General features: G+C 51.5%; 1 protein-coding gene across 1 annotated transcript in view; it reads right to left on the bottom strand.

Moving 5' to 3' along the window:
- Positions 1–591: 591 nt before the first annotated feature.
- The window catches only part of LOC130200383 (calcium-activated potassium channel subunit beta-4-like), a 33,236-nt gene continuing 9,249 nt past the window's right edge, over positions 592–24,578 (bottom strand). Inside the window, exons 3-4 of the mRNA XM_056424640.1 lie at positions 19,367–19,494; positions 592–1,635 (exon numbers count right to left, since the gene is read on the bottom strand). Of these exons, the coding sequence (XP_056280615.1) occupies positions 1,308–1,635; positions 19,367–19,494 (456 nt within the window). The 3' untranslated portion in view covers positions 592–1,307. The remainder of the gene's footprint in view (positions 1,636–19,366; positions 19,495–24,578) is intronic.

Genomic DNA, 24,578 nt, shown 5'->3' with positions numbered 1-24,578 from the left:
TATTGAACTATTTGTAGTTTCAGCCCAAATAAAGACCACAAACGTGAAGTCGTTTCTTCGTGAGGTCGTTTATTTAAATAAAATGTTGTTTAAAGAAGTTAAACTTCCCAGTCTTACGTCGCCGTAAAAGAGAAATAATCTGATTTAATTGTGTATTTAATATTTCAACAGTTAGCAGCCGCTCACAAAAACACCAGTTTCCTATTTTGATTTCCACATTGACTTTGCTGGTTGACGGGGTCACGACCTCGGGCACACCGAAGAATAATAGCAATAAATAAAATGAAATAAATAATAAAAATAAATAGCTAAAAATAAAAAAAGAATAACAACAATAATAAATATATAATAATAATAAAGAAAGAATAATAAATAAAATGTAATAATAAATAAAAATAAATAATAATAATAAATAAAGAACAATAATAAAGAAGAAGAATAAAGAAGAATAATAAGGAATAATAATAATAAAGAATAATTATAAATAAATAAATATTAATAATGATCAAATAAAACTATAGAGTGTGTCTATATCCGTAAACTATTATTATTTAGTTGGTGTTTCATGACTCTGAACTCAACAATGTGTTTTATGGTTATTTTAGGACAATTATAGGTATAAAAAAAGAAGCCTTGAACATAACAGCCAGAAACATCAAAATAAACTAAATATATTCGTGAAGTAAAAGAGAAGAACCTTTTTTAAACGAGCGTTATTTTTCTCTCAGGATCTTCGCTTCCTTCAGATTTGAGTTTTTTGACGAAAATAATAATAAATAATAATTTAGTTTTCAGGAGTTTTTTCTCGTAATTTACATATTTGTTTCTCGTTAATCTACGTTAATCTCGACGACATGTTCACTTCTTTAAAAATAAATAATGGGCTCGACGCGCCGGTCGAACCATTCACTCTGATAGATATGATCTCACACACACTTCCTGCCGATATTTCACAATAAAAGACTATTTATATTTATTAAAGAAGGTATTTCCCCCTTTAGAGCCGCTGGAACGTTTTTAAACTGTCGAATTATAAACTGAGCGAAGTTTAATAAATATGGGAAGAAATTAAAAAGTGACGACAGTAAAAAGCACAAAAAGTAGAAGAATGGCTACATTTCAAACTTATAAATAAATATAAAGTGACTAAATGTATTTAAATTAAATGTCTCACTGGGCTACTGGGACTCACGACGGTCCGGAGCTACGGTCGAGACGCCGTCCGACGTCTGTAATCCGTCCAGGAAGAGACGCCGGTTCCGACCCGGGGGTTCGAGTCCGGACCCGGCGAGGCGGCGCGGGGTCCTCTAATGTTCGCGGTCCCGGCGCCGCACCGGCACGGCGAACAGCGGCAGGGTCCTGGTGGGCGACGACGGCTCGGGGGCGGAGCTCGTCCCGGGCGGGGGGTCCTCGGCCTCGTGGGCCCGGCGGCCCGAGGGCCCGGCGGGCGCATCGCGGCACGCCTCGTACGAGCACTTCCTCTTCTGGAGCGCCTCGGCGCGCACGGCCAGCGAGCGCGCGCACACGGTGAGCAGCACGATGAGCGCGCCGAGCAGCAGGGAAACCATCGGCCACAGGACGCAGTGCAGCAGCACGCTGGTGTCATGGGAGCGCTGCCACAGCACGTCATCGGGCCTGGGGAACACATGAAGGCTTCTATACAACCAGAGGAGGCGCCCCCTGGGGGGAGGACACATGAAGGCTTCTATACAACCAGAGGAGGCGCCCCCTGGGGGGAGGACACATGAAGGCTTCTATACAACCAGAGGAGGCGCCCCCTGGGGGGGAACACATGAAGGCTTCTATACAACCAGAGGAGGCGCCCCCTGGGGGGAGGACACATGAAGGCTTCTATACAACCAGAGGAGGCGCCCCCTGGGGGGAGGACACATGAAGGCTTCTATACAACCAGAGGAGGCGCCCCCTGGGGGGAGGAACACATGAAGGCTTCTATACAACCAGAGGAGGCGCCCCCTGGGGGGAGGACACATGAAGGCTTCTATACAACCAGAGGAGGCGCCCCCTGGGGGGAGGACACATGAAGGCTTCTATACAACCAGAGGAGGCGCCCCCTGGGGGGAGGAACACATGAATGCTTCTATACAACCAGAGGAGGTGCCCCCTGGGGGGGGAAACACATGAAGGCTTCTATACAACCAGAGGAGGCGCCCCCTGGGGGGAGGACACATGAAGGCTTCTATACAACCAGAGGAGGCGCCCCCTGGGGGGAGGAACACATGAAGGCTTCTATACAACCAGAGGAGGCGCCCCCTGGGGGGGGACACATGAAGGCTTCTATACAATCAGAGGAGGCACCCCCTGGGGGGAGGAACACATGAAGGCTTCTATACAACCAGAGGAGGCGCCCCCTGGGGGGGGAACACATGAAGGCTTCTATACAACCAGAGGAGGCGCCCCCTGGGGGGGAACACATGAATGCTTCTATACAACCAGAGGAGGCGCCCCCTGGGGGGAGGACACATGAAGGCTTCTATACAACCAGAGGAGGCGCCCCCTGGGGGGAGGACACATGAAGGCTTCTATACAACCAGAGGAGGCGCCCCCTGGGGAGAACACATGAATGCTTCTATACAACCAGAGGAGGTGCCCCCTGGGGGGGGGAAAACACATGAATGCTTCTATACAACCAGAGGAGGCGCCCCCTGGGGGGAGGACACATGAAGGCTTCTATACAACCAGAGGAGGCGCCCCCTGGGGGGAGGAACACATGAAGGCTTCTATACAACCAGAGGAGGCGCCCCCTGGGGGGGACACATGAAGGCTTCTATACAACGAGAGGAGGCACCCCCTGGGGGGAGGAACACATGAAGGCTTCTATACAACCAGAGGAGGCGCCCCCTGGGGGGGAACACATGAAGGCTTCTATACAACCAGAGGAGGCGCCCCCTGGGGAACACATGAAGGCTTCTATACAACCAGAGGAGGCGCCCCCTGGGGGGAGGACACATGAAGGCTTCTATACAACCAGAGGAGGCGCCCCCTGGGGGGAGGACACATGAAGGCTTCTATACAACCAGAGGAGGCGCCCCCTGGGGGGAGGAACACATGAAGGCTTCTATACTGTTAAGAGAGACGACGTACGTGAACCGAATTCTGTCGCCTCGGGTGAGAGACGGAAAGAAAAAGGCACGCCGCAGTCTTCTCGGGTAGGGGAAACCGGGGGAGGAGAGGAGGGAGAGGGAGAGGGAACGGAACGGGAACGAGACGGGAGAGGAGGGGGGGAAAGGTTTGAGGTGCGAGCCGGCTCACACCGGGTACTTTATTGAGGGGAAATAATCGTGCTCTAATGACAGACCTGTAGATAACTGTCGAAGAGCCCGTCGGCGGCGCCAGGCGCCGCGTCTGTGCGCGACTAACCTGTCGCACTGGAGAGGACACGGGTCCACACGGGTCACGATGCCCTGTTCCTCTCTTCTGACGAACGGCCCCGGTCACGGTCTCCGCGCCGTACGCTTCGAGGGGAGAGGAAACTCGGCGAGGCGAAGACCGAGTTAAGGGAGAGGAGGCGGAGATCAGTAACTCCTCTATATGATTCCGCGATCGTTCGGGCCTGATGAATGACGCGTGCACATAGACAGTGGTAGCTGTTATTCTCGGCACGCGCACCCCGGATGATGTCAGATCGATCTCAGCGAGAGAAATGCTGGGTATTCAATTATCTAGTCTCCTCCCAAACACGCTCGAGGGTACGAGGCTCTTAGAGCGGCTGGCGGGACACTTATTAATATTCTTATTCTTAGGACAAACTCCGCGACGAGGACTCGAGTGTTACGAGTCCCTCTCTTGGTCCCGGAGCCAACCACGGCTCGGCCGAGAGCCGGAGGTCTACCAGCTGCAGCGATTTCTCGTCCGTACAAAATGTCAGTGGAGAGTGTGAGGGCTCAGAATGGTCCCTGGGGGACTGAGGTCAGTAGGGGTAGCCGTGCAGACTCACCTCGGAGGCTGCGGGGTCCGCTCTCTCGGGTCTCCGCCTTCCGTCTCCTCGGGTGGGTCGACGGGTGAAGAAATAGGACTCACAAAAAAGTAGGTCCACGAACCGAATGTAAAGTTTAAGACTGCAAGGCAGCCAAGTTTTTTATTCAAAAAAGGAAGAAAGAAATAAACAATGTACAATTACAAGTCAGTTCCCTTACGGAAGCCTGACGCTAAATCACACCCACTAAAAACCCTTTTTCTGACCTCTCAAAAACTCCCCAAAGACCCTCAAAAACCTCTAAAACTCTCCTTTTCTTCAGCCTGTCCGTCATCTTTATACCCTCGGCTCCTCCCACTTTTCCCGGATATCCGTCCCCCTCTTTGGGGTGTTGATGGGGGATTCATCCCCCCCCCCTCTCTTCCTGAGAGGTTCTGGAGAGACTCTCTGTCCCACATCAAATTGGGAACTGTTGTCTCCTCCTGTCCCTGGGTACTTAGGGTCTCCACTCTATGATCCTTTCAGACTTGGTGAGACTTCCCGGTGCCAGTGACATCATATCACTCTAACCGGGGGTCAGGATACGGAACATATTGGGAGACATATATCACATTATCATATCAATGACCATTGATCTACAGGCAGGTTAACACACATGAATCCAGGTCTTCATTTGAATATCACCAGAGGTGCCATTGTCCTGTCGTGTCTAGCCTGTTGTAAACGCCTCCTCTGACCTCTCAGGCTCTTATCCTCCACTCTATGATCCTTTCAGACCTGGTCAGACTTCCCGGTGCCAGTGACATCATATCACTCTAACCGGGGGTCAGGATACGGGACATACTGGGAGACATATATCACATTATCCTATCAATGACCATTGATCTACAGGCAGGTTAACACACATGAATCCAGGCATTTGAATATCACAAGAAGTGCCATCCCGTCTGGTCTTGCTCTCGCTAATCCCAGAAAAATTCGCATTTATTTGTCCCACTTCTAACACCCTCTCTTGTGAATTTTGATAAACCAAGCCCCTTTAATATTTCAATTACTTTTATGCAAATGGTACTTAATCTGTTTCTCTTATTATCAGTTATCTGTGTTAACCCGACTACTCCTCACACCCTCTCTCGGATTAGCCACAGATACTTAACATCAAAACCTGAACTATGCTTCAACCAAAACCCCTACATGTACAAAAAAACCAACATACAACATAAACCATTGAAAACCTTGAAATCAGTAACATAAAATGAATACCTCAATACAAGTCATATCACATTTTTTTTTTTTTTTTTCTTTTCCCATGTTACTCACGCTCAATCACCTTGGTACTCCTCCATTGTCCCAGTGTCTCTTCCGCATCGTTGTCACCATATAATCCACATAGTCCAGAAATCAGGACCGCCAAATGTCTATGAGTTATGATTACCCATCAAGTCCAATATTCCGTTCGTAGACAAACTGTCCTGACCCGCTGTGCAATGTACAGCCGGATCTTCTTCATCGAACCCTCTGCACCGGGTGCAATTGAGTTCCTTCGGGGGAACCCTCTGTACGAATCACAGTTGAGTCCCCCCGGTCGAACAGTTCAGTTCGAAAAGGTCAGCACCGGGACGCATCTGCCCCGGTCCTGCTTGTGGAAAAACAATGTGGGTGGAGCCCACACTGTCGTCGTGTTGACCTTGGTTGTCAACGTCGGGCCCCCAGTATGAAGCCTCATACTGCTCGATCTCTGCTGCTCCCCTGCGGTCCTGGTAGTGCCACGTCCGTTGGCTCTGCTTCCAAGAGGCAGGTCAGCTCGGGGGATTCTCGAAACGCCGTTGGCCTTGGTGGGATCTGTGACAGTCTGTCTTGATCCCCAGGTAGAGGTCGGAACGTCACTGCATGCGCTGCTCGGTCTTCAGGAAGACGGATCACTGGTTCTGGTCACAGGATGCACATGCAGGGCTTCTCTCTCGATCTTTCAGATCCAGGCTTCGCTGTGTGGATGACGCGAACAGACCTGGACCTGCTTGACATTGGGATTCATGGTGCTCCCATTCTGGGCGGAGGGTTTGAACTTGTCAAAGTACCGATGGGTGATGTGAGGTTAAAACCATAAACACAAAAGCTAATAATAAAGAATATATCAAAGAAAAACAGAAAGCTAGTTATAGAAACCTTCTGTTGGACTAATTAATGCAGGTTTTTTTTTTTTTTTTTTTAAAGTTTAATAAGAATTAAAAAAAAAATTAGAAGACATAATTTTTTTTTTTTTTTTAAATAATAAAAATCTTAAAATATTAAAAATTAAAATAACAAAAATTTTAAAATAGTAAAAATTAAAATTTCAAAATTAAAATTAAACATTTAAACAGTCAGGTCCCTTTTACGGCCAGGTTTGGCCCGAACAAATTATTCCGTACGCGACTTCCAATTTACGGTGCTCTCCTATTAGATAGCCGCGCCAGCATCAATGATTTACTGAAATTCTATAAAACGACATAATGTGAAATGTGATGGAAAAACTAACAAAAAGAAAAATATAGCGGGACATGCACTGGTTCAAAAGTAAACTCCCCCCAGGTGACAAGGTCATCCTGTGAGAGAAACAAAAAGGTCAACAGGTCGCCCGTCCCCAAAATTCAAAACAAAAGAGTTACCCCGTCTAAACATTTACCATTAACTGGCTAAACAAAAACAAAAATCCACACATTCAGTCGATCAGTCAGTCCGTTAAAAATGTCTTAAAAACCTGTCAAAAAATTGTTGTTTTACCTGTCATCAGGAGATCCTGTTTAAGAGAACCGCCGTTCCCCTAACACCCTCTCTCTCCTTCTCCTTCCGCCCCTCGTCCTGTTCTTAAGGAACATTTGTGGGAGGCGCTCTCCTACCTGTTTATTTAGTACCAGGTGCAAATCTCACCTTGGGAGATCTACCTCTGGTCCGCACGAGCCGATTCCTCGGGCTCGCACCTGTTGAATGTAGTGCCCTTGCTAGAGCCACTATGCTATATTTTAACACCCGGAACAGTATGATAATGGTGTGTTTGATGACATAACATATCCCCTTCAGAATTTTAGCCGTGATGTATCGGGCTAAGGGTAACAAACCTAATTTATGCAGCAGACCAATTATGGCAACCAATATCACCATAATCAGAACAGGTATCAGATATTTCCGCCACCAGAAATATCCTGGGAGGTCAAAACAATAAACAAAACTGAATAAACGTATCAAAGAAAAATAGGACGCTCGTCCTTAAATCGTCTATCAAAGTTATTATTGAGTCGTTACAACATAACGCCCCATTACTGTTCTTAGGCCAAACGTGGTAACGCAGGGCCCATAAAAAATCAGGCGACAGGAGGGGAGGCCCTCTCTGGCTAAACCCACAGGGGGTTTGGCTGCCTTTGAGAGACAATTTCAGGTTATACAGGCTTTTGCCTTCCCAGATTTTGTCCCCCGAGCAGCTGAGCATCCACATGGCTTGTGTTGTGTGTGTGGTCAGGTCACCGATGTCAAGTTCAAGTTCAGGATTGATGGGATAAGGACTTGCCATTCCAAATTAGTTTTGGATGTGTCTGTTACACAATATCTTAAGTCGCTACAGCGTAGCTTTTCTTAAACCCATCGACCATGGCACATTGCTGACATCGTGATCTGACCTGTGTTGTGTGTGTTCAGAGCAGGGATGCCGATCATGTTTCAGAACCTTTAGAATCTTCTCATGACCCACATGCCCTAGTCCTTCGTGCACTTCAGTGACCACCTGATAGGCATCGTCAGGCGGCACCTCAGTGAATGCGTCTTCTCCCTTCCATCCCGGTGGAAATTTCAGGGAGAGTTTGGCCACCTTGAGTCGTGTCTGGGCCATTAGGTTAACTTGTCTATTACCATCATGATCGTAATCTCTAACGTCGGTGTGACCATTAACATGATTCCAATCTAGGTCCATAGAACAAGTTATTTCTGCGATCAGACTCCACAAATGCGCGTGGGCGAGTGGTTCGCCTTTTACATTTGTAAAATCTCTTTGTGTCCAGTACTCCAATTCCTGAGTACCTGTTTTGTGACAGTAATCTCTGTCAGTTACTAGTCTTGGTTTAGAAGTGTTGTTCTTCTTAGCTGCTAAGAGGCCTTCCAAAAAGGCATTTACTTCAGCTGTCTGTGCCGTGCCTGCGCACCAGCCTGTTCTTTTTATTAGTGTCTCTTTTTATTTAATTTGTTTTGGTTTCACGATCTGTCAGTTTTATTTTGAACGGTAGTAGTTATGTCGCAACTGATTAAAACGGTCAAAAATATAATTTGCAATCAATGGATCAACCTGAACAAAAACACTTCATTGGAATGAAGTCAATTAATCAAATCAAACTCAATAAATCAAATTAAATTCAATAAATCAACTCAAACTCAATCGGTAATTTCAATGTAAGCTATCAACTAAATTAAAGTCAATAATGTGGGTTCAATCGAACACTCACAACCTAGGAGGATCACACCTGTTCAAGGTAGTCCAACTCGCTTCAGAAATAAAAGGAGGATATGTTATCCTATTCTAGGTTCCTGTTATATTTTCCTGTTTAACTAGGACGTCTGAGTGTCCATAAACTGCTATATTCGGTGATGTCGGGAGGATGAGGCATGATGCATTTGACAAGAGCCTGTTTGGGAAGAGGGGGGGAAATAATGAAAACAAAGCTCCAGCATGTATCACACTGCAGCCTCCTATCGGGATTTAGTCAGATATTTATTTCCACATGTCCTGGGGGAACACAAGGATTGTTTATCCAACACTGCCAGATTTATCATAGATGGTCAAAACAACACTGCCGTTATTACAGTATTATTCGCGCCACCCTGCACATCAATATGCACAATAAAGGAAGAGGGAGGCCAGTGTCTGAGCGATACAACTGTGGTCGGAGTGGGACGTCACTTACAGCCGTGGTGACGATGTATACGGCCCTCTTTCTCCTCTCAGCCTCCGCTTGAACCGCGCACCTCTCTTCCAAATAAAAAGGCTGTGATCCCACGCACACACCTCTTGGAATATGTTTGAGGAGAAATCCCAGACGGATTTCGACCCCTATAGGTATTAGGGTAATTGTTACAGCCGCAGTCTGGTTAGAACGGCGTCACTATAGACAATCACACACACACACATCAGCCGGAATAAATGGTGATACGCTCACTCTTTTTATTCGCGGTTAATTATTTAAACACACATGCCAAGCGACGGCTATCTCCAAGCGGGGAGCCTCACTCATCGGCTTGTGTTTAAAGTTTTGTAATTAAACTCAATTAATTACAAGTACTAGGAGAGTTTTTGTGCCTTTTTTCGTCTCTTCAGTTCCTCGGCCTTTATCGCACTAAGGGATCAGCTCAGCTCGGCCTTCTCTGTGTGCCAATAACGCATTTTTAGGGTTAAGCTGGGTTTTAGACGGGAGACGAGCGTAGAAATTTACGCCCTCGCCAAGCGGGTTATTCCAACGAGCTAGGTAACTCTTCAACCTATTGCGCACTGATTTATTTACTTTATGCTAACTCCCTTTAAAACGCCCTCTCGTGAAGTACTTCTAGTTTTAAAGGATTTCCTCCTCTCCGGAACTACCAAAACGCTGAAAATCGATCGGTACCGCGTTAAATGGACGGTTCCTTTTCCAGGGAAAAGGACGGCCAGATTACGGGCTTCGATTGCCCCGATAAACAGGTGGAGTGCCTCGGTGATGAGGGCAGAGGGGAGATAATGGGTGTTCCCCGGCACGGGGAACGAGCATACAGGTAGTCCGAGTGCTCGCCGGGAAATCACCGGTTACCTTCTCTGGCTAAGTAAATAAATCAATTCAGTTCGTTTTCACTGGTTTCATACAGTTTTCGTCGGGGAGGGTTTGTGTGTTTTAACCTGAGAGAGAAGAATCCGCTCCTTGTGCTTGAAGTTGAGAAACCCAGATTTCAATATCTAATCCTTGGTTTCTATTTAATTAACCGCGTATTGATTAATTAAGTTATCAAACACAAGCCTATCTACCTCTCAGGTCCCTGTTCGGGCGCCATGTTAAGAGAGACGACGTACGTGAACCGAATTCTGTCGCCTCGGGTGAGAGACGGAAAGAAAAAGGCACGCCGCAGTCTTCTCGGGTAGGGGAAACCGGGGGAGGAGAGGAGCGGGGAGAGGGGAGAGGGGAACGGGAACGGGAACGAGACGGGAGAGGAGGGGGGGAAAGGTTTGAGGTGCGAGCCGGCTCACACCGGGTACTTTATTGAGGGGAAATAATCGTGCTCTAATGACAGACCTGTAGATAACTGTCGTAAGAGCCCGTCGGCGGCGCCCAGGCGCCGCGCGTCACCGCGCGCGACTAACCTGTCGCACTGGAGAGGACACGGGTCCACACGGGTCACGATGCCCTGTCCCTCTCTTCTGACGAACGGCCCCGGTCACGGTCTCCGCGCCGTACGCTTCGAGGGGGAGAGGGAAACTCGAGCGAGGGCGAAGACCGAGTTAAGGGGGAGAGGAGGCGGAGATCAGTAACTCCCTCTATATGATTCCGCGATCGTTCGGGCCTGATGAATGACGCGCGTGCACATAGACAGTGGTAGCTGTTATTCTCGGCACGCGGCACCCCGGATGATGTCAGATCGATCTCCGCGGAGAGAAATGCTGGGTATTCAATTATCTAGTCTCCTCCCAAACACGCTCGAGGGTACGAGGCTCTTAGAGCGGCTGGCGGGACACTTATTAATATTCTTATTCTTAGGACAAACTCGCGACGAGGACTCGAGTGTTACGAGTCCCTCTCTTGGTCCCGGAGCCAACCACGGCTCGGCCGAGAGCCGGAGGTCTACCAGCTGCAGCGATTTCTCTCGTCCGTACAAAATGTCAGTGGAGAGTGTGAGGGCTCAGAATGGCCCCTCCGGGACTGAGGTCAGGAGGGGTAGCCGTGCAGACTCACCTCGGAGGCTGCGGGGGTCCGCTCGGGTCTCCGCCTTCCGTCTCCTCGGGTGGGTCGACGGGTGAAGAAATAGGACTCACAAAAAAGTAGGTCCACGAACCGAATGTAAAGTTTAAGACTGCAAGGCAGCCAAGTATTTTATTCAAAAAAGGAAGAAAGAAATAAACAAAGTACAATTACAAGTCAGTTCCCTCACGGAAGCCTGACGCTAAATCACACCAACTAAAAACCCTTTTTCTGACCACTCAAAAACTCCCCCAAAGACCCTCAAAAAAACCTCTAAAAACTCTCTTTTTCTTCAGCCTGTCCGTCACCTTTATACCCTCGGCTCCTCCCACTTTTACCGGATATTCGTCCCCCTCTTTGGGGTGTTGATGGGGGGTTCATCCCCCCCCTCCCTCTCTTCCTGAGAGGTTCTGGAGAGACTCTCCGTCCCACATCAAAGAGGGGAACTGGTGTCTCCTCCTGTCCCTGGGTACTTAGGGTCTCCACTCTATGATCCTTTCAGACTTGGTGAGACTTCCCGGTGCCAGTGACATCATATCACTCTAACCGGGGGTCAGGATACGGAACATACTGGGAGACATATATCACATTATCCTATCAATGACCATTGATCTACAGGCAGGTTAACACACATGAATCCAGGCATTTGAATATCACAAGAAGTGCCATCCCGTCTGGTCTTGCTCTCGCTAATCCCAGAAAAATTCGCATTTATTTGTCCCACTTCTAACAATACAACCAGAGGAGGCGCCCCCTGGGGGGGGAACACATGAAGGCTTCTATACAACCAGAGGAGGTGCCCCCTGGGGGGAGGACACATGAAGGCTTCTATACAACCAGAGGAGGCGCCCCCTGGGGGGGGAACACATGAAGGCTTCTATACATCCATAGGAGGCGCTGGGGAGGACACATGAAGGCTTCTATACAACCAGAGGAGGCGCCCCCTGGGGGGAGGACACATGAAGGCTTCTATACAACCAGAGGAGGCGCCCCCTGGGGGGGGAACACATGAAGGCTTCTATACAACCAGAGGAGGCGCCCCCTGGGGGGAGGACACATGAAGGCTTCTATACAACCAGAGGAGGCGCCCCCAGGGGGGAGGACACATGAAGGCTTCTATACAACCAGAGGAGGCGCCCCCTGGGGGGAGGACACATGAAGGCTTCTATACAACCAGAGGAGGCGCCCCCTGGGGGGAGGACACATGAAGGCTTCTATACAACCAGAGGAGGCGCCCCCTGGGGGGAGGAACACATGAAGGCTTCTATACAACCAGAGGAGGCGCCCCCTGGGGGGAGGACACATGAAGGCTTCTATACAACCAGAGGAGGCGCTCCCTGGGGAGGACACATGAAGGCTTCTATACAACCAGTGGAGGCGCCCTGGGGACACATGAAGGCTTCTATACAACCAGAGGAGGCGCCCCCTGGGGGGGGAACACATGAATGCTTCTATACAACCAGAGGAGGCACCCCCTGGGGGGGGGACACATGAATGCTTCTATACAACCAGAGGAGGCGCCCCCTGGGGGGAGGACACATGAAGGCTTCTATACAACCAGAGGAGGCGCCCCCTGGGGGGAGGAACACATGAAGGCTTCTATACAACCAGAGTAGGCGCCCCCTGGGGGGGGAACACATGAAGGCTTCTATACAACCAGAGGAGGCGCCCCCTGGGGGGGAACACATGAAGGCTTCTATACAACCAGAGGAGGCGCCCTGGGGAGGACACATGAAGGCTTCTATACAACCAGAGGAGGCGCCCCCTGGGGGGAGGACACATGAAGGCTTCTATACAACCAGAGGAGGCGCCCCCTGGGGGGGGAAAACATGAAGGCTTCTATACAACCAGAGGAGGCGCCCCCTGGGGGGAGGACACATGAAGGCTTCTATACAACCAGAGGAGGCGCCCTGGGGAACACATGAAGGCTTCTATACAACCAGAGGAGGCGCCCCCTGGGGGGAGGACACATGAAGGCTTCTATACAACCAGAGGAGGCGCCCCCTGGGGGGAGGACACATGAAGGCTTCTATACAACCAGAGGAGGCGCTCCCTGGGGAGGACACATGAAGGCTTCTATACAACCAGAGGAGGCCCTGGGGAGGAACACATGAAGGCTTCTATACAACCAGAGGAGGCGCCTGGGGAACACATGAAGGCTTCTATACAACCAGAGGAGGCGCCCCCTGGGGGGGAACACATGAAGGCTTCTATACAACCAGAGGAGGCGCCCCCTGGGGGGAGGACACATGAAGGCTTCTATACAACCAGAGGAGGCGCCCCCTGGGGGGGGAACACATGAATGCTTCTATACAACCAGAGGAGGCGCCCCCTGGGGGGGGGACACATGAATGCTTCTATACAACCAGAGGAGGCGCCCCCTGGGGGGAGGACACATGAAGGCTTCTATACAACCAGAGGAGGCGCCCCCTGGGGGGAGGAACACATGAAGGCTTCTATACAACCAGAGGAGGCGCCCCCTGGGGCGACACATGAAGGCTTCTATACAACCAGAGGAGGCGCCCCCTGGGGGGAGGACACATGAAGGCTTCTATACAACCAGAGGAGGCGCCCCCTGGGGGGGGGAACACATGAAGGCTTCTATACAACCAGAGGAGGCGCCCCCTGGGGGGGGAACACATGAAGGCTTCTATACAACCAGAGGAGGCGCCCCCTGGGGGGAGGACACATGAAGGCTTCTATACAACCAGAGGAGGCGCCTGGGGGACACATGAAGGCTTCTATACAACCAGAGGAGGCGCACCTGGGGAGACACATGAAGGCTTCTATACAACCAGAGGAGGCGCCTGGGGAGGACACATGAAGGCTTCTATACAACCAGAGGAGGCGCCCTGGGGACACATGAAGGCTTCTACAACCAGAGGAGGCGCCTGGGGACACATGAAGGCTTCTATACAACCAGAGGAGGCGCCCTGGGGAACACATGAAGGCTTCTATACAACAAGAGGAGGCGCCCCTTGGGGGGGGAACACATGAAGGCTTCTATACAACCAGAGGAGGCGCCCCCTGGGGGGGGAACACATGAAGGCTTCTATACAACCAGAGGAGGCGCCCCCTGGGGGGAACACATGAAGGCTTCTATACGGCGCCCCCTGGGGGGAGGACACATGAAGGCTTCTATACAACCAGAGGAGGCGCCCCCTGGGGGGGGACACATGAAGGCTTCTATACAACCAGAGGAGGCGCCCCCTGGGGGGAGGACACATGAAGGCTTCTATACAACCAGAGGAGGCGCCCCCTGGGGGGAGGACACATGAAGGCTTCTATACAACCAGAGGAGGCGCCCCCTGGGGGGGGAACACATGAAGGCTTCTATACAACCAGAGGAGGCGCCCCCTGGGGGGGGAACACATGAAGGCTTCTATACAACCAGAGGAGGCGCCCCCTGGGGGGAGGACACATGAAGGCTTCTATACAACCAGAGGAGGCGCCCCCTGGGGGGAGGACACATGAAGGCTTCTATACAACCAGAGGAGGCGCCCCCTGGGGGGGGGACACATGAAGGCTTCTATACAACCAGAGGAGGCGCCCCCTGGGGGGAGGAACACATGAAGGCTTCTATACAACCAGAGGAGGCGCCCCCTGGGGGGGGACACATGAAGGCTTCTATACAACCAGAGGAGGCACCCCCTGGGGGGAGGAACACATGAAGGCTTCTATACAGCCAGAGGAGGCGCCCCCTGGGGGGGGGGACACATGAAGGCTTCTATACAACCAGAGGAGGCGCCCCTGGGGGAGGACACATGAAGGCTTCTATACAACCAGAGGAGGCGCCCCCTGGGGGGGGAACACATGAAGGCTTCTATACGGCGCCCCCTGGGGGGAGGACACATGAAGGCTTCTATACAACCAGAGGAGGCGCCCCCTGGGGGGAGGACACATGAAGGCTTCTATACAACCAGAGGAGGCGCCCCCTGGGGGGGGGAAACACATGAAGGCTTCTATACAACCAGAGGAGGCGCCCCCTGGGGGGAGGAACACATGAAGGCTTCTATACAACCAGAGGAGGCGCCCCCTGGGGGGGAACACATGAAGGCTTCTATACAACCAGAGGAGGCGCCCCCTGGGGTGAGGACACATGAAGGCTTCTATACAACCAGAGGAGGCGCCCCCTGGGGGGAACACATGAAGGCTTCTATACAACCAGAGGAGGCGCCCCCTGGGGGGAGGACACATGAAGGCTTCTATACAACCAGAGGAGGCGCCCCCTGGGGGGAGGAACACATGAAGGCTTCTATACAACCAGAGGAGGCGCCCCCTGGGGGGGGAACACATGAAGGCTTCTATACAACCAGAGGAGGCACCCCCTGGGGGGAGGAACACATGAAGGCTTCTATACAACCAGAGGAGGCGCCCCCTGGGGGGGGAACACATGAATGCTTCTATACAACCAGAGGAGGCACCCCCTGGGGGGGGACACATGAATGCTTCTATACAACCAGAGGAGGCGCCCCCTGGGGGGAGGACACATGAAGGCTTCTATACAACCAGAGGAGGCGCCCCCTGGGGGGAGGAACACATGAAGACTTCTATACAACCAGAGGAGGCGCCTGGGGAGGACACATGCAGGCTTCTATACAACCAGAGGAGGCCCCTGGGGAACACATGAAGGCTTCTATACAACCAGAGGAGGCGCCCTGGGGAACACATGAAGGCTTCTATACAACCAGAGGAGGCGCCCCCTGGGGGGAACACATGAAGGCTTCTATACAACCAGAGGAGGTGCCCCCTGGGGGGGAAACACATGAAGGCTTCTATACAACCAGAGGAGGCGCCCCCTGGGGGGAGGAACACATGAAGGCTTCTATACAACCAGAGGAGGCGCCTGGGGAACACATGAAGGCTTCTATACAACCAGAGGAGGCGCCCCCTGGGGGGAGGAACACATGAAGGCTTCTATACAACCAGAGGAGGCGCCCCCTGGGGGGGACACATGAAGGCTTCTATACAACCAGAGGAGGCGCCCCCTGGGGGGGAACACATGAAGGCTTCTATACAACCAGAGGAGGCGCCCCCTGGGGGGGGACACATGAAGGCTTCTATACAACCAGAGGAGGCGCCCCCTGGGGGGGGAACACATGAAGGCTTCTATACAACCAGAGGAGGCGCCCCCTGGGGGGAACACATGAAGGCTTCTATACAACCAGAGGAGGCGCCCCCTGGGGGGGGAACACATGAAGGCTTCTATACAACCAGAGGAGGCGCCCCCTGGGGGGAGGAACACATGAAGGCTTCTATACAACCAGAGGAGGCGCCCCCTGGGGGGGGAACACATGAAGGCTTCTATACAACCAGAGGAGGCGCCCCCTGGGGGGAGGAACACATGAAGGCTTCTATACAACCAGAGGAGGCGCCCCCTGGGGGGGGACACATGAAGGCTTCTATACAATCAGAGGAGGCACCCCCTGGGGGGAGGAACACATGAAGGCTTCTATACAACCAGAGGAGGCGCCCCCTGGGGGGAGGAACACATGAAGGCTTCTATACAACCAGAGGAGGCGCCCCCTGGGGGGGACACATGAAGGCTTCTATACAACCAGAGGAGGCGCCCCCTGGGGGGGGAACACATGAAGGCTTCTATACAACCAGAGGAGGTGCCCCCTGGTGGTGAGGGGGGAACACATGAAGGCTTCTATACAACCAGAGGAGGCGCCCCCTGGGGGGGGAACACATGAAGGCTTCTATACAACCAGAGGAGGCGCCCCCTGGGGGGGGGAACACATGAAGGCTTCTATACAACCAGAGGAGGCGCCCCCTGGGGGGGAACACATGAAGGCTTCTATACAACCAGAGGAGGCGCCCTGGGGGGGAACACATGAAGGCTTCTATACAACCAGAGGAGGCGCCCCCTGGGGGGGAACACATGAAGGCTTCTATACAACTAGAGGAGGCGCCCCCTGGTGGGGGGGAACACATGAAGGCTTCTATACAACCAGAGGAGGCGCCCCCTGGGGGGGGGACACATGAAGGCTTCTATACAACCAGAGGAGGCGCCCCCTGTGGGGGGAAACACATGAAGGCTTCTATACAACCAGAGGAGGCGCCCTCTGGGGGGGGACACATGAAGGCTTCTATACAACCAGAGGAGGCGCCCCCTGGTGGTGAGGGAGGGGAACACATGAAGGCTTCTATACAACCTGAGGAGGCGCCCCCTGGGGGGGGGGACACATGAAGGCTTCTATACAACCAGAGGAGGCGCCCCCTGGGGGGAGGGACACATGAAGGCTTCTATACAACCAGAGGAGGCGCCCCCTGGGGGGGGAACACATGAAGGCTTCTATACAACCAGAGGAGGTGCCCTCTGGTGGTGAGGGGGGAACACATGAAGGCTTCTATACAACCAGAGGAGGCGCCCCCTGGGGGGGGAACACATGAAGGCTTCTATACAACCAGAGGAGGCGCCCCCTGGGGGGAGGAACACATGAAGGCTTCTATACAACCAGAGGAGGCGCCCCCTGGGGGGGAACACATGAAGGCTTCTATACAACCAGAGGAGGCGCCCCCTGGTGGTGAGGGAGGGGAACACATGAAGGCTTCTATACAACCAGAGGAGGCGCCCCCTGGGGGGGAACACATGAAGGCTTCTATACAACTAGAGGAGGCGCCCTGGTGGGAACACATGAAGGCTTCTATACAACCAGAGGAGGCGCCCCCTGGGGGGGGGACACATGAAGGCTTCTATACAACCAGAGGAGGCGCCCCCTGTGGGGGGAAACACATGAAGGCTTCTATACAACCAGAGGAGGCGCCCTCTGGGGGGGGGACACATGAAGGCTTCTATACAACCAGAGGAGGCGCCCCCTGGTGGTGAGGGAGGGGAACACATGAAGGCTTCTATACAACCTGAGGAGGCGCCCCCTGGGGGGGGGGACACATGAAGGCTTCTATACAACCAGAGGAGGCACCCCCTGGGGGGGGACACATGAATGCTTCTATACAACCAGAGGAGGTGCCCCCTGGTGGTGAGGGGGGAACACATGAATGCTTCTATACAACCAGAGGAGGCACCCCCTGGGGGGGGGAACACATGCATGCTTCTATACAACCAGAGGAGGCGCCCCCTGGGGGGAGGAACACATGAAGGCTTCTATACAACTAGAGGAGGCGCGGGACACATTAAGGCTTCTATACAACCAGAGGAGGCACCCCCTGGGGGGGGAACACATGAATGCTTCTATACAACCAGAGGAGGCGCCCCCTGGGGGGGGGACACATGAATGCTTCTATACAACCAGAGGAGGTGCCCCCTGGTGGTGAGGGGGGAACACATGAAGGCTTCTATACAACCAGAGGAGGCGCCCCCTGGGGGGGAACACATGAAGGCTTCTATACAACCAGAGGAGGCGCCCACTGGTGGTGAGGGAGGGGAACACATGAAGGCTTCTATACAACCAGAGGAGGCGCCCCCTGGGGGGGAACACATGAAGACTTCTATACAACCAGAGGAGGCGCCCCCTGGGGGGGGGGGGACACATGAAGGCTTCTATACAACCAGAGGAGGTGCCCCCTGGGGGGAGGAACACATGAATGCTTCTATACAACCAGAGGAGGCGCCCCCTGGTGGGGGGGAACACATGAAGGCTTCTATACAACCAGAGGAGGCGCCCCCTGGGGGGGGACACATGAAGGCTTCTATACAACCAGAGGAGGCACCCCCTGGGGGGGGGGAACACATGAATGCTTCTATACAACCAGAGGAGGCGCCCCCTGGGGGGAACACATGAAGGCTTCTTTACAACCAGAGGAGGCGCCCCCTGGTGGTGAGGGAGGGGAACACATGAATGCTTCTATACAACCAGAGGAGGCGCCCCCTGGGGGGGGGACCACATGAATGCTTCTATACAGCCAGAGGAGGCGCCCCTGGTGAAAACCAACACTTCCTGTTGATATTTCAAAATAAAAGGGTCTTTTAAATAAATCAAACCGACAGCAAAGAAGAGGAGCAACTGTAGAAAATAAATGATACGTTTACAAAACCAGTTCAAATAATAAGTATATAATATATAATATATAATAATATAACCATTATGCCTTCTCTGAAATGACTCATGACTTACCGCGTGCTTCCTCATCTTTTAAGTGCTCTTGTTTTGTTTTTCCTCCTCAACATGAAATAAAATCTCATTTTCAGGGTCAAGCTAAAATAAATAAATATAAATAACACGAGGTCACTGTGGCGATCACAGGATTATAGAGACGCAGCCCGGAGGAAAAAAGAGGCCAAGAACAAAATAACCTGAATGAATGATTTATTCATGATTCTTCAGTTTGATTTGGCAGATTGAAGAAACCACAGAAGAAGAATCTGATTGGTTGGTTGATTTATAGCGTGTAAAACAAATAAAAGAGACAAATATTGCACTATAACTGTAATTATTCTGTGTTATTCCGCAGCTGAACGGGAGCTTCATCTGAGTGTGAGGGTGAGTGTGGTGTCAAAGGTCACGCCCTCCAGGAGGAGGCTCACCTGCGCTGCTGGTTGAAGAAGCAGGTGAAGCTCTGGCTGCTCACCTCCCGTCTGAAGTAGTCCTCCCACCACACCACGCTGGCCCGGTTCTTCTGGTTGTCTCGCTCACAGGGCGGAACGTACGAGCACTGGCATTAAAATGCACGTAGAACTCATGATTAATAATAAACATAGAATTAATTATTAATAATAAACATAGAACTCATGATTAATAATGAACATAGAATTAATTATTAATAATAAACATATAACTCATGATTAATAAACATAGAATTCATTATTAATAATAAACATAGAACTCATGATTAATAATAAACATATAATTAATTATTAATAATAAACATAGAACTCATGATTAATAATAAACATAGAATTAATTATTAATAATAAACATAGAACTCATGATTAATAATAAACATAGAATTAATTATAATAAAAACAAAAAAACAAATCCGACACAACGATTGAGTTACAACATGCATTATTTATTATTTGAGTTACACGTGTAATATTATCTTATTTTATCTAATTGACTTCTTATACATTTTAGATTTTTGGTTTATTTACCTAATTTATTTAATTACGTAAAAATAATTTATTTTACACTTACTAATAGTTATTGTTCATAAGTGTGTTGTTTTTGGTTTTCTTCTGTTCTTTCATCTGGAGAGGGGGGGACTTCACACACACACACAACCCCTCACACACACAACACCTTACACACACACACAACCCCTCACACACACACACACAACCCCTCACACACACACAACCTCTCTCTCACACACATACACAACCCCTCACACACACACACACAACCTCTCTCTCTCACACACACACACACACACACACACACACACACACACACACACACACACACACACACACACACACACACACACACACACACACACACACACAACCTCACACACACACACACCCTCACACAACCTCTCACACACACACACACACACACACACTTGCTTGCTTGTAGTTGTCCATCGAAGCCGATGATGACGTCCACTTCTGACTTTCAGCGGTGAGTTTTCTGGTGGCTGTATAGTCCTATCCTGGATCCACAGGTCTTGTCGCAGGTGGGACATGCGTATGTAGGAGTGGTTGTCCTGGCAACCTTGGTTGTTTTTCTTGTCTGCCTTCTTTCCTGCCTCCTGGCTGTCCTGTCCTCCAGTGCTGTGGTCCCGTCTTGGCACATCTGACGCCAGGTGTTACGGTCAGCAGCCTCCAGGTCCCCTGGTCTGATTTTACATTTCTTTAGCGCTGTTTTTATCTGGTCTTTATAGCGCTTCTTCTGCCCTCCAGCAGAGCGCTGGCCTTGGGCGAGCTGGCCATACAGCACTTAGTGAGGCAGCCGATTGAGGGGCATCCTTATGACGTGCCCCAGCCATCGTAGCTGGTAGTGGGTGATGGAGGCCTCCATGCTCCTACAGCCTGCTCTCCTGAGGATCTCGGTGTGTGGCACTCGGTCACGCCAAGTGATTCCTATCATTCGCTGGAGACAGCGGATGTGAAAATGCTCCAGGGACTTCACATGGCGGCTGTAAGTGACCCAGGCTTCACAACTGTACAGGAGGGTGGTGATGCACACTGCTTGATACACAGAGATTTTTGTATGGAGGTATAAGTTCTTGTTTTGAAAGACCCGGCGCCTGAGTCTCCCAAAGGCAGCTGATGCTTGTTTGATTCTGTTCTGGACCTCATTGTCGATGTTATTGTCCTCAGAGAGGATACTCCCGAGGTATTTGAATGATGGTACTACAGATAGATGCTTATCATTGATGCTGAAGATGGGTGGCGTGGGTGGGATGTTGGTGCTCCACTGACAGACTACCTCTGTTTTGGTGATGTTGATGGTCAGCCCCATCCTGCTGTAAGCCTTCACAGCTGCATCCAGGACAGCCTGGAGGTCTTGTGGAGTGTGAGCCACCAGAGCTCAGTCATCTGCATGCTGCAGCTCAAGGACCCTCCCTCTGTGCAGCTTGGTGGTGGCCTGCAGCCTCCTGATGTTAAAGAGGTTGCCATCGAGCCTATAGACTACTGTCACCCCGCTGTTGTCCTCAATTTCCTTATGGAGAAGCTGGGTGACGCATAGGAGGAAGATGTTAAAGAGCACTGGTGCTAGTACACACCCCTGCCTGACCCCTGTGCACACAGGGAAGGAGGCAGACTCTTGTCCTCCTATTGTCGCCCTAGCATTCATACCATCATGAAACTGTCGGAGGATGTTGACAAACTTGTTAGGGCATCCAAACCGGAGCAGGATGTCCCACAGTAGGTCTCTCTGCACAGTGTCGAAGGCTTTGGAGAGGTCGACAAAAGCCATAAACAGGTCTTGATGTTGCTCCCTGCACTTTTCCTGAAGCTGCCGGGCTGTGAAGACCATGTCGACTGTGCTCCTGTTCTTCCTAAAGCCACGCTGTGCCTCTGGGAGCCTCTGTGATGTTGAGGAGCCTCTGCAGCAGCACCGTGGCCAGGACCTTACCAGCAACAGCAAGGAGTGCTATACCCCTGTGGTTGCCACAGATGGTCTTGTCACCTTTGTTTTTATATATAGTGACAATTTTGGCATCTCTCCATTGCTGTGGGATGTTTTCATCAGCCCATACTTTAGTGATGTGTTGATGTAGCGCTCTTGTACAGAGGTAACCACCCTGTTTAAGCAGTTCCGCAGGGATATTGTCCATGCCAGGAGACTTGTTGTTCTTCAGAGAGCGGACGGCTGACAGGACCTCCAGGAAGGTCGGGGGTTGGTTAAGGTTGTCAATCGGTGGAAGTTCAGGCAGTTGATCCAGGATGGTGCGGTCTGCTTCAGAGTCCTGATGAAGCAGGGTATTAAAATGTTCAGCCCACCTCTCCAGTATACTGCTCTGGTCTTTTAGGACTCTGAGCCCATCTGCGGTTTTAACAGGAGTGGTGCAGTGGTTTGTTGGGCCGTAGATAGATTTGACTGCATTGTAAAAGTTATGCATATCATTTCTATCAGCGAAAGATTGGATTTCCTGTGCCTTCTCTGTCCACCACTTGTTTTGCATTGTCCGTTGGGTCTTTTGCACTTCACGCCTCGCCCTCTGCCATTGCTGTCTGGCGGTGCTCAATGAGGGGTTTCAGGGTTGCCTGGTGTGCTTTGTGCATGACGTTCAGTGAGTTACGGATGGTGTCTGAGTTATTGTCAAACCAGTCCTGGTGGTTTTTGGTCTTATAGCCGATTGTGTGGGCTGCTGCTTCATGAAGGGCTGAGCTGATAGCGGTCCACTGTAGGTCTGTGTCAAGTTTTTCAGCCAGGGAGCATCGGAACTCATTTCTTGTGCTGGTATCCTTCAGACGGGCACAGTCTAAGTGTCTCCCACTGACCCCACGTCTCCGCATGGGGGGGCGTACGCTCATGTGGACTTTGGCCACGATCATCCTGTGGTCTGTCCAGCATTCTGCACCTCATGGCCCGGCATATGAGAACGTCTTTGATGTCACAACGTCTCACGATGACATAGTCAATCAGGTGCCAATGTTTAGAGCGTGGGTGCATCCATGATGTTTTATATTTGGTCTTTTGCTGGAAGATGGTGTTGGTTATGGTCAGGTTGTGCTCAGAGCAGAGAGGAAGTCATCTCATGCCATTTGAGTTGGCCTGACCAATACCATGCCTGCCAAGCACTCTGCCCCACACGAGCATTGAAGTCCCCAAGGAGGAGGATCTTGTCGGTCTTGGGGATCCGGTGGAGAGCCTCATCCAGTGACTGATAGAATGAGTCTTTAACCTCAGTGTCGGATGGCAGTGTTGGCGCATACACACTAAGAAGTGTAGCAAAGCGGTTCTTCGCCAGGGGGATACGGAGGGTCATCAGTCCTTCACTGATGCCCACAGGTGTTTCAGTGAGTCTTGGTAGCAGTGTGTTCTTGATGGCCAGTCCCACACCGTGCAGATGTTGTCCACCTGGGGGATAGCCTTTCCAGAAGAAGGTGTAACCAGACCCTTCCTCTATCAGCGGCCCTTCATCAAGGAGCCTGGTCTCGCAAAGTGCGGCGATGTCGATGTTGTAACGCCTCAGCTCGGCCGCAATCAGTGCTGTTCTTCTGTGAGGTCTTTCGGTTCTGCCATAGGAGTCCAGGAGGGTTCTTACGTTCCATGTTGCCAGTTTTAGGTTTTGGGTTTTTTTTTTTCTGTTTCGACCGCAGAAGTGGAATGACCCGACAGGTGCGGTAGCCTGTCCAGGTGCGAGTTGAGTGGGCATTTTTTAGGCCACCTTTTCTAGGCCCCTCCTCGGATTGAGGTGAGCAGTGTGGTCCCTAAATAGGGGCTGCTCAGTCACACAGGGTGCTGCCGAGATCAGCTGCCACTCAGTCCCAGCTGATAGCGACCAATATCCTGTGCCGCTGACGTGCAGGGCTCTGACTAGAAGCTCCCAGTCTATTCAAACCTGCTCCCGTCGCCAGTCTTCAACCAGATGTGGATCCAGAGTATTCACCGTGGTCAGAGGTGGATACCTGCGCAAAGAGATTATTTAGAGTGCCGTTGGAGGCGCGCTATCCCCAGTAGCACTATCTTCGCCATGGTGAGGTAAATCTGGTGGCATGGGTGAGCCCAGGATGACCAGTTCCCCATCCTGGCTGCAGGAGGCTGCCGGGTCCTGGCTGTGTTTAGGCCCGCCTATTGCGCACCGCCAGCGCATTGCTTTTCTGTCGGGGTCTGCTCCCTTAGCCCTGCCTCAAGAGGCTAACCCACAAGGCAGTGGGGCTATCTGTCCATAGCTGGGGCAGTGGTTGATGGGTGCCAGGGCGTGTCCACCTTGTGGTGGGCCTGCACACCGCATCTCTGGGGCCCACTGCTGCTCCCAGATCCCCTGCAGTTTAGCCTGGGACCGCAGGGGACCCAGTTACCATGTGTGGCCACGAGGAGGCACTGCAGGAGTCTTGGTGGTGGAGAGGCTCTGGACTGGCAGAGGAGACTTACGCTCTCGGCTCCTCTTTTCACCCCCTATGAGGGAGCTAGCCAGCGGCGGTAGCTGAAAGCAGAGAGTTGCAAGCAGAGGGCAGCATGCAACATGCAGCATGCACTAACTACAAGCACTTCTGCACTACTGCACTAGACGCTTCACAGCCACCCTGTGTGATGACCCCTCACACACACACAACCTCTCTCTCACACACACACACACAACCTCTCTCTCTCACACACACACACACACACACACACACA

Source organism: Pseudoliparis swirei, chromosome 10, assembly GCF_029220125.1.
Source record: "Pseudoliparis swirei isolate HS2019 ecotype Mariana Trench chromosome 10, NWPU_hadal_v1, whole genome shotgun sequence".
Taxonomy (NCBI): domain Eukaryota; kingdom Metazoa; phylum Chordata; class Actinopteri; order Perciformes; family Liparidae; genus Pseudoliparis; species Pseudoliparis swirei.
This window is presented reverse-complemented; position numbering and strand designations above follow the sequence as displayed.